This window comes from Neltuma alba, unplaced genomic scaffold (assembly GCF_004799145.2).
Source record: "Neltuma alba isolate B1F8T4 unplaced genomic scaffold, ASM479914v2 tig00012440_pilon, whole genome shotgun sequence".
Classification (NCBI taxonomy): Eukaryota; Viridiplantae; Streptophyta; class Magnoliopsida; order Fabales; family Fabaceae; genus Neltuma; species Neltuma alba.
Window position 1 is genome coordinate 3900 of NW_021636921.1, and position 20773 is coordinate 24672.

The window sequence follows — 20773 nt, forward strand, 5'->3', positions numbered from 1 at the left end:
TTCTTTACTTTTTGTTTTATATTGTTTTACTACTATGTGTGTGTATCTATATATATATTGTATAATATTTAAATTTAAATAAGCATATTTTAATGTAAAAAATATAAATTAATGTTGAAAGTATGATGTTTGGACGCTTTGAGGAAAAAAACAGAGAGAAATTCAATTTGAAAATCCAAAGGAAGACAAAAATAAAAACTAATTATCGGTGGCATGATTCATGTTGATAAACAATTTTATTTCATTCTGTGTTTAGGTATATAAGATATTTTGAATTAATAATAAATAATTTTGATTTGATTTCAATTAATTTGTTGCAACTAACTTTAGTAAAAATTATGTAGATTATAAAAATATACATTCAATGGAGGTATGATAAGAGAAAATGTAGGGATTTAGTTAGGTGTAACTTGGTAGTTCCATGTTTATATTTTAGTGTTTGGTTATCATAAATAATTATAGTTTTTAAGATACTTAAGAATAAATATTATTTTTCTAGGACCTTCTCCCTAATTTTCTCTAGATATTTTAATTATACTTAAATGTAAATTTTCTATGTGAACAACTATGTGAATAAATTATTATTCATACATCTATTGTTTTTCAGAAAATAGGAAAATTTTACTTTCTGAAAATTCTTAACCAAAATATAGAAAAGTAAATAGTATTTATATCCCGATTTAAATCTTGAAAGTGCTGACCTAAGATGAAAATTAAAGAAAAAATTAAAGAAAATAGTGAGGCGTGAAATTAAGAAGAGACAAAAGAATGACCTTACATGTGGCATTCGCAACCCACGAAAAAAATCACGTTTGATTAGGCTTGTTCGATCATCCTCCGCCTTCGCCTGCAGCTGTTATTGGTAAGGAACAAAAAAGACCGGGCATTAAACCGGTCGAGATAGTGGGTCAAGGGTTACTGGTCGAACCGAGGTTGAACCGGGGTCGGACCGGTCATATTAAAATAATATAATTAATTCATAATATTAAAATAAAACAAAATTCATAAATAATAATCACTAAAAAAAGATGAGAAGCTACAAAAGTAGTAGTTTAAATATTTAATAGTACCAAGCAAACATTAATGAAATGTATATCTTAACTAGGGAAAATCAAAATCATCACTAAGATCATTTGCATGGGCTGAGATGTCAACAGCTGGACAAGGAAAAGCAGGAGCAACAACATCATCTTGTAAAGGTGGAGGGTCAGCAATGTTCATATCTTCATCACCTATATAAGACAGTGACCAACATTAATGATTATACAAATAACTATATATTGGTATAAGAATAGAGTCTTAATTAAATATATAAACCTTCATTAGCACTCTCAAGAGTTGTTGAATTAGCAGTGCCGTCATTGTTAAGGACGCTTTCCAATGTATCCACATCTCTATCATCAAACTCCGGAGTGGGATCTTCTTCAGCCACCCAAAAATCCACCATATCAATGTTTTCATAGTCAATTGGATCATAACTTTTGCTCTTCTTCAATGTACTCCTTTAATGACAAACAAAATTTTAGATAAATATAAATCAATTAAAAAAAACTAAAGTTATTCACTGTTTCCAAGATTACCTATGCTTCAATCGCAGATTATAGTTGGTGAAAACCAAATCATTCAGTCTTTTATGTTCCAATCTGTTTCTTCTTTTCGTATGAATTCTTTCAAATAAGCTCCAATTCCTCTCACAACCAGAAGAAGCAGAAGTTTGACTAAGAATGCGCATTGCAACACGCTGCAATTCTGGAACTGAACAACCATAATATGTCCACCATTCATCTACATAATAAAATAATAATATATTTAGTATCCAATACTATATAGAATTAGTGAATAATCATGAATATAATAAATAATAATAATACTTACAAGGGTCTAGTTTTTGAGCGGCTTTTTGAACATGAAGGCCTGCTAAAAGATTCCTTGCCTTCGCGATAAGTAGTCGCTTGTTTCATCACTAGGAAGCCATCAATATCTTCATCTGAGTAAGACTCAACCACATCAATCAAAGCCATCATTAACTTTGACTTGCTAGGACAATCTGGACCATATGTAATTGCAGGATTCAACAAATACGATGCCGCATGAAGATTGGTCTTCAGATGTCTATCCCATCGAGTTTGAATGATTCTTGTATAAGGCTTATACAATTCCTTGTTCTTCTTAAACATCTCCTTAATTGCTATTTTTTCCCTTCTCATCCCTTCATAAACGTAAGGCAATGAAGGCTTCTCATCTGAGTCCACAATTCTCAATAATTTGATGAGAGGAGATACAATCTTCACAACTTGATAACAGTCATTCCAAAACCGGTTATCTAAAATGATCACTAAAATTTTTCCCTGCCTCAGTCTTTGATAATCTATGGTCCACAAAATGCTTATCAACAACCAGAGCCTGCAAGTCATTTTTATGCATATATATGCTGTGCAATGTAATAAATGTCGTAGCAAATCTTGTGGCACCAGGACGCACAATTTCTTTCCAACTCGGTCTCCTCCTCAACCATGATAAGAAAACCATATAATTATATGCAAAGATAGTTACTTTGGATGCCTTTGATGCGAGGTCTGACACATTTGGCATGCTGGAAAAGTCTTTTAATATAAGATTCAGACAATGAGCAGCACAAGGTGACCAATAAATATTTTTATACTTTTCTTTAATCAACCTACCACATGCTACATAGTTAGCTGCATTGTCAGTTACTACATGGACAATATTCTTAGGACCAATCCACTCAATGACTTCACAGAATAGAGTAAATAGAGTTTTGGCATCTTTGACTAAATCTGAAGCATCAACAGACTTCACAAACACCATTCCGTGTGTAGAATACACTAAGAAATTTATCAAAGTACGTTGCCTCACATCAGTCCATCCATCAGCCATGAGTGTGCAGCCATTTTTTTCCATTTAGCTCGATGGCTATCTATTAGTAACTGACATTCTTTTTCTCCAATCACTCAGCAAATTGGTTTTGAAATCATAAGCACTAGGGGCTTTAAACCCAGGCCCAATTGAAGCAATGCCATCTACAGCTTTTTGAAATAACGGGCAATCAAATGCTTTAAATGGAATGCAATTCACAATGGCCCATTCAGCAATCAACATTTTTACATTGTGTTTTGCTTCTTTGGTTGCTAATGCACTTTTAATACCCGGTTGAGAATCAGGGGTTGTGCGAGGAGCAAAATAATTATCCATACTCCCTATAGATTTTCTCTTTTTTGCACTACTCATGATAATTGGTGAATCAACATGAGTATCTTCAATTTCCTCTTCTATATTTTCAATGGCTTTTTTCTTTGAACACTCTTTCAAAGATTCTGTCATTCTATGACGTACATCATGCGAAACTTTTTTACAAGAAGATATTTGACCAGTGATACCAACAAGGTGTTGCTTCATCCTATTTATTCCACCACCTCTATAACTATTACCACAAAAAAAGCAGGTGTATACATTTTGTGTCCCTTCTTTCTTATAAGCAACATGTGCCCATGCATGATCAGTTTTTGCACGCAATGAAGAAATTGGTGTAGGAGGATTGGAAGTTTCAGTATTGGGAGTGGAAGATTGAGTATTAGGAGTGACATTATCATTTCCAGAACTTTGATTATTTGAAATATCCATCACTGCTACCTCTTGAAAAGAAAACAAAATCCATATAAAATCAATTTAATCCAGAAACAGATGCATTAAGATGGCATATATGCAATGACATTGACATTCAGAAAAACATAATTCAACTTATTAGTGATTAGTTTTTGACACATTTGCAAAATCTTTCACTCTTATAAGACTTGGCTGAATAAAAATCAAACCACAGTGGCGGTTATATATAGTCTACAATCAATAATCAACAAGACTCATTCAGGATCTCATTTATATATAGTCTATAATCAGTAATCAGCAAGACTCATTCAGGATCTCATTTATATATAGTCTATAATCAGTAATCAACAAGACTCATTCGGGATCTCATTTACAGCAAGACTAATCACAGTAAAACAGCAAAATTCATTCGATACAAAATTACAAACCAAAATGAAAATGCAAGAAAAGGCCAGAATACTAGAAAATATTAGCTGAGAGGAACTGGGAATGACAGCAGCAGCAGCAAGGAGACGAGGTCACGAGCAGCAGCAAAGTTCGATGCGTATGCCAAAAAGCTTGGAGAGACATACGAATTAGGAAATAGGATCAGAAATTCAAGGGTTTAGGGGTTTAGAGCATAAAGAGGAACAGGGGAGGCAGTATTGGAACTCATTCAGTCATTCTTACCATTTCAAGTTTAGGAGAGTGGTGAAGGCCAAGTAGGGCGAACTCAGCTTGAGGGAGACTTGCGAGCTCAGACCCTCTGACTTGCGAGCTTAGATGTTGAGGGAGACCGGAGATCAGACTTGCGATGAGGTTGAGGGAGACCGGAGATCCGACTTGTGATGACTCTGCAATTTTGGAGCTTTGCCGAACAAGGAGGTGTGTCGGAGTCTCGGAGACCGTCGTGCCATCAATGACTCTAGCGAGCAGGGATTTTGGAGGAGGCGATTTGGTTTTAAGGAGGGAGGCCGGAGGTGAGCTGTTGCGATACTCGGGGAGCTGATGAGAGGAAGAAAGAAACAGATTCAGGGGGAAAAAATTGGGGAACTCGACGGCAAAGGAGAAACCGAGAAAGGAAGTTCGTTTTTTTTTTTTAGTAAAACAACGTCGTTTAGGTTATATCAGCCAAAAAAAAAAAAAAGGGAACCGGGTAACCCGCCCAACCGGGTTTACCCGGTTCTGTACCGGTTATGACCGATTCAACCGGTTCTTTACCGATTCGAATCTCCCCCGGTTCATTTGGTGAACCAGACCGGACTGCAGACCGGTTCACCGGTTTTCCGGTCGAACCGACCAGTCCGGTCCGGCTTTCTTTACATTGGTTATTGGCCTTTGCTATCGATCTAATTGAGTGGGGAGAATAAAATACTTTTTTATATATTGATTTATTAGTTAATTAATTAATAGAACATTAATGGGTCTAGGATTTTATATTATATTAATAAGTTGCATTTTCATATTAGAATTGGGAATAATGCTGTGTGTCTATAAAATATTTCTGCATATCACATATTTAACTTATTTTTGTTTTAATTTGAATAAAACATTTTCCAAGCATCACTTAAAATATTATATATCTACACTCCTGTTATATCGTAGAATAAAATATTATTTCGTCAAAAAATATCAATGTTAATTATTTGATTTAAAAAGATAATAAGATATAAATCTGTAGCCTTAGAAGTCATTGTCTATCTTTGTATATAAATTAATTAACATTTAATGATTAACAGAAATAGATTGGCTGTTTTAGGATTTTTCCCCCCAGGATATTCTCATAAAAATACTATAACCTAACTATAAATTTTATGAAAAATTATCTAAATAAATTATAATTCATACATCACTTATTTTTATGAAGACGGGAAAAATTAATTTTGAAAAAGGATTGACAGAAATATGGAAAAATAAATAGTATTTATATACTCCTCCGGTCCTTAATATAAGACCCAATTGTTGAGTTGGTTTTGATCCTAAATATAAGAACTATTTCTCATATTTATTAGTTTTCTCTAAATTACCCTTATGGATACTCCCTCAATCATAATCAAATAGAAGAGGGAGATGAGGTATTAAGAAAGATGATTATGGTGTTTTAGGAAAAATGTGTCACTTTTCTTATAATTAACCAACTTACCTAACTTTCTTAATCTAATCAAATTCGTTAAATGGGTCTTATATTAAAGACCGGAGGAGTATCAATTTATCAAGTAAACATGATTTTTCATTTTTTTTATTATGTTATGTTTTATAGGGAAAATCCAGAAGAAAAAGACCTTTAAAATTTTAAAATCTTAAATCATGAATGATTACAAAAATATGTTGTTGTTTGCTTTTTAAATATTGTCAGTTGTTATTAAATTGTAATAAATAAAACTGATATAAAATTTTAAAATTTAAAGTTTTTTTTTTGGGATTCTTCCTTTTTTAATATGACATTATTTTGTTATATTTTCACTGGAGGCTTATGATATATATATATATATATAGTGTGTATCAACCTAATTTTAATTTACACAAAAGATTCTGGAAATATCATTTTAAACATTATCTAAAACTCCTAAAGTGAATAAGATATAATGACGTTCACGAGTTTAAGTAAATTCGTGGTAAAGATTTAAACTCGAATCGTAAACTCATAAGAGTTTACTTCTTTCAATAAATAGTTATTAAAATATATAATTAAATAACTAAAATATAAAAATTACAATTATTTGGTTTAAATATATTTGAAATTCAAAATATTGAGTTAAATCCATCAATATTAGAAATTCTTAAGAATTTTTATGAAGTTTATGTATGATATCACTAAACATATTCAAATTAACAAAATAATTTGAAATTCATAGGACATTTTAGGGTGCTTTATTCCATAGTTGTCTTAGGATATCAATATATCTTATAATACTCTTCCACCAAGCCTTATCTTCAAATGGCTTATCCGTGGCTCTTGACACAAGTCACATTAGTTAAATAAACATAATTTTTGGGCTGCTATCAAGCCAAGTACAAGCATTTATGATGTGTTTGTGGCTTGGGCAAATAATTTTTTGGCTCCGTGTAGTTCAACCTGAATGATCGATGGTTTGGAAAACAAATCCTGGAATTTGTGAGATACAAATAAAATTTGAAATTTAAAATGTATTAATTATTTTTTATTTTTTATCTTACAAACTCAGATGTTGCTCCTCGGTACATCTCATCTCTCTCGCCCTCCCTCAGGAATTCATCAACTTCTACCTCATGCCCCCTTTCTCTCTCTTACTCTCTCTTTTTGGATTTTTCTTCTCTAGAGCATTCATCTTCAAGCACAATCAGTGCTCCTTTATGCATTCATCCAAGCATCTCTGTCTTCCCTGAAACATCCTACCTTTAACCCCTCAGAGTATGCATTTGGAAGCGTTATGGTTTAAGCGATTCACAAAACAAGCTCGTAGATTGAACTTTATGATTGGTTCTCAGGTTACTATTTACTGGTAAATTTTAGATTTTTAGTCCAACTTTGAGAGGGCATAACTCTTAGCACATAGATCCGTTTTAAGTGATCTACTATTTGTTTTAAAGCTCAGGACGTGTGCTTTAACCATATCAAATTTCATACCTTAACTCATTCATTTGATAGGTCAAAATGAAGCTAGAAACTAATTGCTCTAGGACCTACGTTTTATCCATCAAACAATTCTTACTCTAATTCTCCCTTCATTCGAACATGCAACAACTAGCTTTATGGATTTCCATTCATTCATATACTTTGAGTTGCATGCCATTATGTTATACATCAAACATTACATCACATTTCATGCTTGACATATCCACAATTAATTACATAATTAGTGATGTTAATCATTACATTGAAACGCATGTAAATTCTCCACTTTCATTGCTTCCATCTTCTTGCCCTTCTTCATACATGCCTTCTCTTTATCATTTGACCTACTATAGTTGGCTAAGGGAAGGTGAGATTCAAGAGAATCTCAGAAGCAAACAATAACTACCCAAACATACATGGCAAGCTTGGCATTCATAACATGCTTGCAACTTGACATTTATATAACATAGTGACATGTTTGGAAATCATCATGCGTTAATCATAAAACACATAGGCCTATAACACATTTTAAACATGTTCAAAATCACAATGGATAAGTTCATAAAACCATATAAAAATAGAACATGTCATACATGCAAGCAAATACCAAGCACATAAGAGTAAGGTAAAGTTTGCTACCTTGCGTCCTTAAGCTTTCTTCTTACTCCCTTTTGCTTCCAACCATTAAGGTTGCTTCCTCAACCATTGTCATTTCTTTTCCTTGATGTCTCATGGCCCTAAATATACCAACACATCATTTGCATTCATTCATTAGAGCCATGATAATTAACAACATCAATACTTTGTTTTATTTGAGCTATATTAGCTTCTAACTTTTGAGCTTGATTTTCAACCTTTCTAAAATTAACTCCACATACTATTCCCACACAATTTTGTATGTAGAATCCATTTACAAGCTCAAAATAATCAAAATCAAACTCCTCCATACTCAACCTGATCTGGTCAAACATAGGGTCTTAGGGCTCAACATTCCACTTTCCATTCTAATGCTTCCAAACTTGTTTTCTCACCTTTACCCCGCATAGTTTTTCATTTTAAACACATTAGAAGTATCAAAATCATCAAAATCACATCCTAGCCCCAAGAACCAGCCCTGGCCAAAATATTACTCAAATTACATAATCAAGAAATTCAACCAATTTCAACGTAAAACCACTTAATTCTTATTCCTTTCAAGACTTTAAACATTATTCTAACATCAATTTCATCTTTCCATACTCTTAAGAATTTTGTGCAGCATAACTCCCTAAGGTTTCAAGCTCCTAAAAATCATTAAAATTCATAACCAAGCTCAATAACAACAAGGGTAGTGAAAACTACATCAAAAACCATGAACATACCTTGTTTTGGAGTTTGATCTTGCATATGACCACTTGGCCTTTCTTTCTCCCTCTTCTTTCTCTCTCTAGAAACCATTTTTCCAGAGCCTCCCCAAGGTTTCCATGGCTGAAGACGAAATGAGAGGGAAGGGAGGGGTATTTATAGAAAGCAAGACTAAATCTAGGCCGTTGATCTTAAAAATACGTGGCTTGATCTGGACCGTCCATTTTCTCTTTTAATCTTATGGTGACAAGTGTCCTATGACATCATGCTTACTTCATCATGATGATATCATGCTTACATCATCAATCCACATGCTTTTAATCTAACCGTACACGTGTCTTGCATCTAGCCATACATATAATACTTTCTTTTCCCATCTAACCATACACTTGTCTCTTCCATTTTCCTTCATCGTTAAGGCATTAAAGTAGGAAAGAAATTAATATAAAATTCATGCATAATACCATCATTAGGCATTCTCCCCACCTATCTTGCCATTCTACACCGTATATGGTACTTTTTGGGGTCCTGACTTTCCCGGACCACTAGGACATGTTATGGCACTATTTTCTCATCTCAAATAATCCACATGGCATTATATAACATGCCCAAAGATAGAGTGATGCTTTTCCCTTGTTCTTCCATTAAAATAATTAAAATAATTAATAATATTTATTTTGGAGTGATCTTGACCGAATTCTTTCTACCAGTCCACAACTCCGAGAATCTATCTCCAGGTACCAATACTATTTATTCATCATAGGGAATTCCTCTAATTTTTCTTAAGTCAAAATTCAACCTCTAGACATTTGACTTTGACTTTCCCCTGATAGTATGTAAATAGGCTTTAAATTCCATTAAAACCTGTGATAATTCCTTAAGTATTTTCTCCCATTTTCTTCCAATTATTTGAGGCCTCCTTATACTTTAATAATTCATTTTTTGAAAATATTCCAAATCAGTCAAAACCCTGGGAATTCCATAATTCCTTCCAGGGGTATTTTCGTCATTTTTAGCCTCATATAGACCTCTAAACCTTATTCCCATTTTTCTGAATTTTTTCTAAAGTGTTCAGGCTTTAACCTATCATTTGCCATTTTCTGGGATTTTTCTAGGATTTTGGGGCATAATTTTCATTTTTGCCTTTACCAGCCCAAAACTTCACAAAATTACGATTTTACCCATGGTTTGGTTTAACTTCAAAATTCACTTCATTGAAGCCTCCAACATAACTATTAGCTTACATTCATCTCTATTTCTCAGTCTTGGGCCTCGAGACTTCACTAGTCTCTAACTTTCTCTTTTCTTAGTCCCAGAAAACTTTCTCTTTACGATTTAGTCTCTGGGAATCCCTCTGTCCTTTTAGGAAATCTCTGGGACCTCTGCCTAAAAAAGGTCTAGTAGCCTACCCATCTCAGGCTAATTCTGGTGCTTCTAGACCCAAAATTCAAGATGTGACAATTCTCCCCCTCTCAAAAGAAATTTGATCCTCGAAATTTCCAGATCAAACCTCTATTCTTACCCTTAATGAGAGGTTAACTCAGGAGAATATCCCTACTTATACTCAACTTGGCCTCTTTAACTTTTCATTATACCTCATTGCCACTTCCTCTCTTTCTCTTCATCTTCTTCACCACTTCGGCTTCCCTCTACTGACATAATTTGTTTTTGTTGTTGCAAGAAATCTAAGCTATATCGATTTATCATCGATGGGAATCAAAGGAAGGTTCGTTGCGCGGCTACTGTGATGTTCGTGAAGCGCAATGGAATAGGCATCTGGTTAGGCTTCCTTCACGATTTGTGTTCTTATTTTTCTTCATCTATACCCATGTTTCCTCGTCTTCTCTTTGTTTCCTATTTTCTAAAGCATAAGGATCCAAGAAGGTCATGCTTACTTCACATTTTGATTTCTTTTTTTCCCCAGAACTTCTTACGGGTGCATTTACATATTGTAGACTTTCTTTTCTTCTCATGCAGGTTCTTTCAAGATTGATTATTCAGATTGGATTTTAGCTATGAGCTGAAAAATACTCTCTTGTATATTAATAAGAGACGAGACAATGTCCCTGCAGTTGTCTTTTCTAATCCATTTTCAGGTTTGGTTTGTCAATGATGAAAAAAGAGAGGAATGCACGTTGGAAATATTTATACTCTCCATTTTCTTTGATTCATATTTCCCTTTTCTGATTTCTGAACTATATCATTGAGCTAGGTTGATTTTGGTCATATTTTTTTAATATATGATTTAAAAGAGGATTTAACTATTTCAGAGAAGCCTACGTTTATGCTACTGTATTGGAACTTTATTAAACTATTTTTTTAGTATGTTGTTATGTTGTTGCGTACAACATCTAGACTCAATATGGCTTCCCAAGTGTCATGATGAAACTATGTTAATGTGTTGTTCACTATGTCATTCAGCTGGGTTGATTCTAGTCTTATTAATTTTCATATATGATTTAAAAGAGGATTTAACTATTTCAAACAAGTTATTATTTTTGAAGTGTATATTAACCATCAAGCATTAATCATTAAACATTGTTATTGTAATCATTCCCTTCTTTTATAAACTAACAGAATTTACCGATGAAGAAGGAAAACAAGATGTGACTTGGTGAGGGAATGTTGGTAAATAGTAGTCTCTTATGTAATAAGAAACGTGAGGGAATGTAGTAATTATTAGTCGCAATTGTTGCGTTTTTTCAAACATTTGAATGTCTGGATAGTTGAATATTTGTGTGATTTGTATGGTTTCTTGTCTGACTTTCTGCTTTAGTTGAAGCATATGGATGTGTGGATCTTTCTGAAATTGCTTGAATGTTAAAAGTGCTTTGATGAAGTTTTGAAGCAACATAATTGAAAAAAGAAGCATGTGTTTGTGCATAGTATTGGAACTTTATTAAACTATTTTTTGGTATATTGTTATGTTGTTGCTTACAACACTGTGACTCAATATGGCTTCCTAAGTGTCATGATGAAACTATTTGTTAGTGTGTTGTTCACTATGTCATGTTGGGTTAGAATTCCTGGGTTATGAATTATGTGACTTCAGGTGAGCTCTTCGGTAGTGGTGCTTTATGTCGGTAGCAGTTATTCTTTTTGTATGGCTTGATGTTTATCTTTCTTATTTATCTTTCTTTCTTTCTTTTTCACTAGGTAAACTGGTATTAGAATAAATTTGGTCCAGCTTTATAAATATGTTTTTGAGAAGTTTCATTCCATGATGGTGTAGTTTCTACAACCAATATGCAAGGTAATGTTAATTAATGTACTTTGGATATAGCTACCATTTTTGTCTGTATCTGATAATGGCATTTGAAGCATTTAATGATGTTTGAGTGCATCCTTTGACAGTATTGAAGACTTAAAGCTCGGTTGACATAATATCATTTGCATGAAAGATTCTGTTTTAATTGCAGGTTACAGGAGACAGTGAAAGCACGAAGAAAAAAGCATTTAGTTCTTGATATGGTATAGAGTTAAATATTGCAGCTCTACAAGGAAGAAAAAGCCATATGATCATACACAGTAATGGTAGCAGACCCAAAAGAAGACAAAACATGGCAGTGCTTAACTTCTTAGGATAGAATGAGAGAGAAATGGTGCTAATAAATTAACGTCACGTAAGGTTTGCAATGTTTGATTAAGTAGAATACAAAATTGGGGAAGTTTTTGTCTGTCATATCATTTAAAGCAGAAGAGGGTTATTTACGAATATAGACGAAACTCTATAAGAGGTTGGTTTACCAAAAGATTGATTTCATTACCTCTGCGTCATCTAATTTTGTGGTATGTATTTTTTATCGTCAACTTTATCATAGGCTAAAAGTCTGATAAAACAATGTGAAGACTCTTAAAATGTTGAGTGAGCCTGCTTAAAATAGGGGCATGTAATTGTTGCTGAATTTTGATAAAGACGTAGGGAAGTGAATTTTAATGATATGACACGGGGAAGTGAGCTTCAGTAGAGAGTTTAAAGGCATAGGGAAGTGAGCTAACATCAGTGTCGAACTTTTTTTATGGTTTGTATAAGAAATTTTGTCTGTCATATCCTTTGAAATTGATGAACTATTGATTAGTTTGGGGAAATGATTGAGATAAAAATTTGATTTTGATTGGTTCTCAGTTTTCTAATGCTATGGTTAAAATAATCTAGGATAAGAGTTTTAATTAAAATCTGCTTTATGTTTTTGGGTTGAAAGAGCGGTCAGCAAATACATGGTTGGGAGGGGTGATGTGATAAAGAAGTAAAAAGGTATGCTTACATGGTCCTGTCTATGGAAGCTCACCTATCTATGACAATTATTTTTAATATTGTTTTGACATGTCCATGACAATCAATTCCCTATCATTCTTTAATATTGAAGAGCTTTTGCTGGTCAAAAAAAGAAATATTAAAGAGCTTTTGATTTCTGGGTTAAGTGCTATAAATTGTTTTTAATGTTGTACAATTTGATATTTGATGAATTCAAATCAACCTATGTGAATATTAAAGTCAAATTGTTTTGATTGTTTGACTTAAAATCCTTGTGGGTGGAAATCTGAAATCTTCAAGTGAAAGAACAGAGATTAGGATTTAATGTGGCCTTGTAAAAATTAATCCAGACTTAGAATGAATGAAGATTTTCTTCCTAATTCAAAACAAATAAAACTTGATCCACATTTTTAGTAATTTAGTAAAACTTATTTAAATTTTTCGATATATATGTATCATTTCTTCGATCATTATACATGATATTTACATTGACAATAAGAGATGGTGTTTTTTCTTTTAAGTTATTGACACTCTTTTTTTTTTATTATTTTAAAAATATAAACCTCTGTGATTATTTTTGCAAGATTTAAAATTTGAATCATGTTTTTTTATAGGGATAGAAATATCACCTTAAACACTGTTTTAAAATTTTAGTATTTTTAGTAGACCATAGTGAAGGAATAAATGAGGAATTTGTGATGGCGAAGGTTTACATTAATATATTAAAATCATTACAAATAATATACTTATTCATTCAAATGAAAATAACTAATGTTGTTTATCAGAAAATATTTAGAAATCTAGGTGCATAAATTTAGGGTTTAACCCAAAAACCTAAGAAGAAATTATCATGTTGATTGAAATGAATTCATGAGATGTTTTTATTTTAACATTAATTTTTGGCTTAAAGCCAGTGAATTATTTTCTTAATTTCAATTAAAATAAAAGAACTTCATATTAACCATTTTTCTGTGCATCGCGCGGGGAAGTACATGCTAGTTCTCATAAAAATATTATGCGTAAAATTTATTTTCAAATCAATATAACAATATAAACACCAAACATACAATTTTGAGAAAATTACACACATCTCAAGGAGGAGAACTTATTCATCTGAGGTCCTAAAAGAAGTCAAAATTAATAGCAAGTCCCAAGGGACCTTAGAGTATTATATTGTGATTGTAAAATAACATTACTATCCCTCCTAATCTAAGGTTCCCAATTCATAGTTTTCTCTGCAAATGCGATTGGCAACATCAACAGCGAGTATTAACAATCCAGTATAAAGCTATTGATAACCTAGGCAGTCTTTGCTGACAACTGACTTTATAGAATAATATAACCTCTACATAAGAGCAAATTATATCCAGTCATTTACATGTACTTCCATTGTTCTATGATTTCTTCACACATGATTTTAGTGTTAAAGTTGTTATATGATATTATTTGGTTATAACTTGATATTACGTGGAGGTTATGTTATCCCACAGAGTTAGTAGTCAGCTGCCTAGGTTGTCACCAGCTTCCCCTTGGGTTGTTAACAATAGCCGTTGAGGTTGTTAAAGGATCTCTGCAATAAAATTTTACTATAATCCAATTTCGTATACTTAAAGAAGTTAATGTTTTGAAACAGCTTCTTGTTTTATTCTTAAAGTTGTTATATATGATAATAAAACTATTTAGTCAGAGATTGTGTTATCCTATAGAGTCAGTTGTTAGCGACACTACCTAGGTTGTCAATAACTACCTCTTGAGTTGTTAACACTCGCCGTTAAGGTTGTCAATCATATTGGTGAGGTACAGTTTGCGACAAGGAGAGACGTAAGATGGTGACGGATAGTTTGTGACAGGAAGAGACACTGAGAGGCCCACGGCGACAGGGAGAGATGACAGATGGCGGACTGATTGCAAGAGGGAGAGACAACACAGTAGGGCAGCGATTGTACCATGAAGAGTGACACGAAGGGAGAGACAGCACCGAGGAGTAACTGCGAATAGAGAGACAAGGAGTACAAGAGGCACTGTGTGGCTGATTCCTTCACTTTAGATGTCAGCGCGAGAGGCAAGGAGTAGTTCGAACACTGAGGCGAGAGGAAAAAAGTGTTCGAACTTTGAATTGGGAACCTTAGATTAGGAGGGATAGGGATGTCATTTTACAATTGTAATATAATACTCTAAGGTTCTTTGGGACCTACTATTAATTTTGACATTCTTTGGGACCTAGGTGAATAAATTCTATTCCTTGGGACCTATGTGTAATTTTTCCTTAAATTTTGTGAAAAATTATCTGGATAAATTATAATTGGGATAATTAATCTCCGGGTCTTTATGGTTTCATTTGATTTTTAATTAGGTCCCTATGAAATTTTTTTTTATCATATACTTTTATTTTTACTTGTTTTTACTTAGGTCCTGCTATTTTTTTCCTTTTTATCAGGTCCTTATAGTTTCACTTATTTTTTAATCAAGCCATTCGTAGTTTTAAAAAAATTATTTATTAGTTTTATTCTTTAAAATTAATTTCATTTTTAAATTAATAATTATATAATTGGACAAAATAATTCATATAATTATGTTATTTTTTTGTTGGAGACTTGTGAATAATTCTATAATATATATATATATATATATATGACATATCTACCTAATTTTAATTTACATAAAAGATTCTCGAAATACAATTTTTAAACATTATCTACATTCCTAAAGTATCATAAAATGAAATATTATCAACCTAATAAAATAAATTCATTATATTAATTATTTAATTTTAAAAAGTAAATATGATATAAATAGTTTAAATTACCTAAATATAAATCTTGTGAACAATTATCCGAATAAATTATAATTCATACATCTTTTAGTTTTGAGAAGAGGCGAAAAATTATTTTTGAAAAGATATTAACAAAAATATAGAAAAATAAATAATATTTATATCTTGATTTATCCTAATGACATGAAATCAAAAGGGAATAGGATTTTTTGCATTTGTTATTATGTTATTTTTTTATATGACATCATTATGTTATATTTTCGTTGAAGACTTGTAAATAATGTTATATGTATTAGATTTGTGTATCAAAAAATATATATGTGTGCGCGTATCAGATTTGAGCACTTGACATATCTACCTAATTTCAATTTACATAAAAGATTCTCCAAATACCATGAACAATAAAATCAAATTATAATATTAATTATTTAATTTGAAAAATTAAATATGATATAAATTTATAACTTTCCTCTGTATCGTCTATTGTTATATATTGATTAATTAATAGAAGATTAATGGTTTTAGGTTTTAATTTTTTTATGATTTTCCCACTGAATGTTATATGTGAAATATTGAATGTTAAATAAACCTAGAAATAATTTCTATAGATGAGCCGCGCAGTTTAAAATTTTAAAATCTAAAAAATCTGATTTCTGAAACATATATATTCGGCTTCAAATTGAGAAGGCTTGCATCCTCTCTAAGATTTTCGTAAAAAAGAAAAATCATTGAATCACGATGGATTCAAATCCGGATGGAAAGCATGTGATCGCTCGCGAAGTTTGGGCTTCAAATTTAGTCAGCGAATTGTCTTTGATTCGAGCTTCTATGCCCACCAGCTGTTTAGCCTCATTTGATACTGAGTTTCCTGGAACAATTATCACGCCAAATGTGGATAAGCGCTCTAAATCGAAGCTGTCTCCTCCAACTAATTACAGTTTCATGAAGGCCAACGTTGATGAATTGAAAATCATCCAACTGGGTCTTACGCTCTCTGATTCTAATGGGAATTTGCCAACCTTTGGGACTCCAAACGGATACATTTGGCAGTTCAATTTCTCCGACTTTGATGCTGAGCATGATTCTCATAACGTTGAATCCATTCGGCTATTGGAGAAGCAAGGGATTGATTTCGTGAAGAACAAGAAAGAGGGGATTCCGTCGTGGCTTTTCCGGAATTTTGTTTTAAACTCCGGATTATTGTTCAATCCTCATCTCACATGGGTCACATTCCACAGTTCTTATGATTTTGGTTTTATGATCAAACTTCTAATTGGGAGACAATTACCTCCTAATGTTCACTTGTTCAGACAGATGGTGGCCCGGTTCTTTGGACCCAAAATTTATGACATGAAGCACATTATCAAGTTCTGCAATGGCTTATATGGTGGCTTAGAAAGGGTGGCTGGGACGTTGAACGTGGATCGTGTAGCTGGGAAGAACCACCAAGCTGGATCTGATAGTTTGCTAACTCTACAGACATTTATGAGGTTGAAGGAACTTTATTTCAATGGAAATCTTGGGCTTCAAAAATTTCAAGGGATTCTCTATGGTCTCGAAGTCAATCCTATTATACCAACTCTGAAACCTGGGAATTCACTACTGCACATTCCTGCCCCAACATTTTGTGGTCTCCGTCCAGTGGTGCTTATGTCTCCTTATTAATTTTTGTATCCTATATTTTAAAAAATAGGACTAATTCTTTTATTTTTGTTTCCTTTGTAATATACATTTTCCCACTGATGCTATATGAAAGGTTACTTTGCGTAAATCTCATGGATAGTTTTACTATATTGGTGATTAATGTATCTATTCTTTGAGTCTTACTATTTGTATTTGAAAGATGTACATATTCATTAGTAATAATAAGACTGTTATTTTTACGAGTGTTTGATGGACTTTATGTATCACTTTGATGATTTGGCTGGACTTTATGTAGGAAAGCTTTAACTATGTATACAATAGGCTATATAGGAAAGTTTTCTTGGATACTCGAATCTTGTGGGTGTCATATAGGATTTCCAGCAAAACTATATATATATTGAGTCAGTCCCTGTCCTTAACAGATGGCCATCCTTCCATTGTCTATGGGAAATCAGATTTATAAAAAGAAAAAAAGAAGAAAAAAGCATCAATATCTGCTGGTGGGTTGAATGACTTTGGTGATTTCTACAAGGATCTTCAAAATTCATTGCTGCTATATGTATTCATTGGTGGATTTGAATATGACAGAGAAGTTAATGAGAGAGATTAGTCTATTGACCGTGAGCTTTTTACTGTTTTCTTTGCTCTTGCTTAGATATACACCGTTGCAGATCAGTAATTTGAATTCTTTATTACGCTGGATGAAATAAACACTGTAATGGAACAAATTATATGCCCAATACCTCAACCGTCGAACGTCAATTTATATGATGTAATTCCAATTAGCCTTTTCCGGTCAAAAAAAAAAAAATTGCCATTAGCCTTTAGGGTACTCTTATTCCCTGCAAAATTTTGGATAATATATAATATATAATACAAAATAGGTCTTAAACCTAACTTATTTTGATAACAGGTCAAACCATAGCCCCCTAATAAAGGCCTAACGTAATTGATGGGATAATATTAAATGCCCCCACAACCGTATCGCTTTACACACACACACACACACAAACCACCCCATCTCATAGCCACCGGGGCAAGTGCCACTTTAGCTTTTTTATTATTATTTTTATAATATATTTATTATTATTTTTCATTTCTCTCATCTTTTTTGTTATTACTATTTTATAATTTTTTTCTTTTGATATTACTTTTACTTAATAGTTTTTGTATACTTATAAATCAAATTTTAAGTATATTATCTTTGCTAAATAATTATTTTCAAATTATTATAACAAGGTATAAATAGTTTAAATATACCTAACTTTAAATTTTGCGAAAAGTTATCTGAATAAATTATAATTTACATCTATTATATTTGAGAAGACAGAAAAAAATTAATTCTAAAAACTTATTGACAGAAATATGGAAAAATAAATAGTATTTACATCTCGACTTATCATAAAAGTTCTGACTTAAGATGAAAAGTAAACAAGATTTTTCTTTTATTATTATGTTGGTTTTTTTATATGACATAATTATGTTATATTTTTGTTGGATACTTGTGAATAATTATACACACACACATCAGGTATCTAGCTAATTTTTTTTTTTTTATAAAAAAAAGTTTAGATAGGTTGGGTCTCGGGAGCTCACTAAGACCAAGACTAGCTAATTTTAATTTACATAAAATATTTTCAAAATACCATTTTTAAACAATACATACACTCCTAAAGTATCATAAAATGAAATATTATCAACCTAATAAGATAAAATGAAAATATTTAGTTATTTGATTTTAAAAAGTAAATATGATATAAATAGTTTAAAGGAAAAATCTCACAAAAAGACTTTTCAAATGTTAAAAAAGATAATCTGGGTGTTAAATTTGCATAATACCATATCATGGTGGGTGGACTAATTTGGAATATTAAAATGTTGCTAAAAGACACTACTACCCATATATAAGTTATATAGAAAGGATGATGCAATGTAGATAGACTTGTTATTGTTGAGGAACCAATTTTTGTTAGTAGCTTGATTATTTTAGGCAACATCTAAAGAACTGTTGCCATCCACTTTCAAATTTTAGAACTTTAATTTTACCAAGTTTTAATTGTCACTAAAACTTGTTATTGAGGAATCAGTTTTTATTAATAGCTTACTTGTTTGTTTTAGAGAACACCTGGAAGATTATTCTCATCCATGTTCCAAGACTTTAATTTTACTCTCAAGTGTGAATTGTTAATAAAAGTTATTACTAAGCAATCAATTTTTGTTAATAGTTTATTCATTTTAGGCAATAGCTGAAGACTTGTTGTCATCCATTTTCAAGTTTTAGGACCTTAATTTTACCCAAATGTGAATTGTCAATAAAAATTGTTATTGATGAATTAATTTTTGTTCATAGCTTATCCGTTTTGTCATTCATGTTTTAAGACTTTAGTTTTAGCCAAATGTTAACCGTCAATAAAAGTTGTTATTCAGAAATTAATTTTTGTTAATAGCTTATTCGTTTTAGGCAATACTTGAATGACTGTTATCATTCACTTTCAAGTTTTAGGACTTTAATTTTATCCAAGTGTGAACTATCAATAAAAGTTGTTATTAAGGAATTAATTTTGTTAATAAGTTATTCATTTTAGGCAATACTTTAAAAATTGTTGTCATTCACTTTATTGTTTTAAAACTTCAATTTTATCTAAGTGTGAACTGTCAATAGAAGTTGTTATTAAGAAATCAATTTTTGTTAATAGTTTATTAATTTTAGGCAATAATTGAAGAATTGTTGTCATCCACTTTCACATTTTAAGACTTTAATTTTACCTAAGTGAACTCCTAATAAAAGTTATTATTGAGGAATCAATTTTTGTTAAGTTAAAGTATACATTTGGTCCTTTAACTTATGTAAGGTTTCAATTTGGTCCCTTAACTTTAAAAAGTATGTTTTTAGCCCTTTAACTCCAAAATTGTTAGCCTTAAATGATGATTTTTTGTAACAATCATAATTGTTTTGAATATTGAACTTAATATCTTAGCATTTAATATATTTTATCAGTATTTAAGAGTTTAATATCATCATTTTTTATGAACAGTTTTAAGATTAGAAGACTAAAATTTTACTTTTTAAAGTTAAAGGATTAAAATGAAACCTTATGTAAAATTAAATGATTAAAAGTATATTTTAACTTTTTTGTTAATATTATATTGCTTTAGGTAATACTTGAAAAAGTGTTGTCATTCACTTTCATAATTTAAAACTTGGCTAAATTACACATAACTCCTTTCAACCTTAACTCAAGTACATATAACTTTCCTCATCTTTAAAAGTTTAAAAATTATGCCCTCAACATTTAGATCTTGACCATCAAACCCCCACTGTTAAAATGGCAGTTAAATTTAACAAAACGTGAGCCATGTCAGATCATTTAAAGTTAATTGGCAAATGACATGTAACTTTTTTATTTTTTATTAATTTATCCTGAAAATTCAGAATTTTTCTAAAAGGAAAATTTGTCATTTTAATAGCAATCCCTAATTGCCATTGCCATCATCGTCTACCAGTCTCCATCTCTCCCAAGGTTTCTTGTTTTGCCTCTTTTTCGTTTAGTTTTTCATC

General features: G+C 31.7%; 2 protein-coding genes across 2 annotated transcripts; one reads left to right on the forward strand and one right to left on the reverse strand.

Moving 5' to 3' along the window:
* Positions 1-1101: 1101 nt before the first annotated feature.
* LOC114727081 (uncharacterized) lies at positions 1102-2898 on the reverse strand. The gene is made up of 5 exons (XM_028913816.1): positions 2682-2898; positions 1934-2368; positions 1581-1785; positions 1318-1502; positions 1102-1232 (listed from the first exon to the last, which is right to left on the reverse strand). Exons 1-5 carry the CDS (start codon positions 2896-2898, stop codon positions 1102-1104), a joined length of 1173 nt encoding a protein of 390 aa, XP_028769649.1.
* A 13410-nt stretch (positions 2899-16308) lies between these two features.
* On the forward strand, positions 16309-17235 carry LOC114727076 (probable CCR4-associated factor 1 homolog 11). The gene has a single exon (XM_028913810.1). The coding sequence runs from the start codon at positions 16309-16311 to the stop codon at positions 17233-17235; it is 927 nt and encodes a 308-aa protein (XP_028769643.1).
* Positions 17236-20773: the final 3538 nt, after the last annotated feature.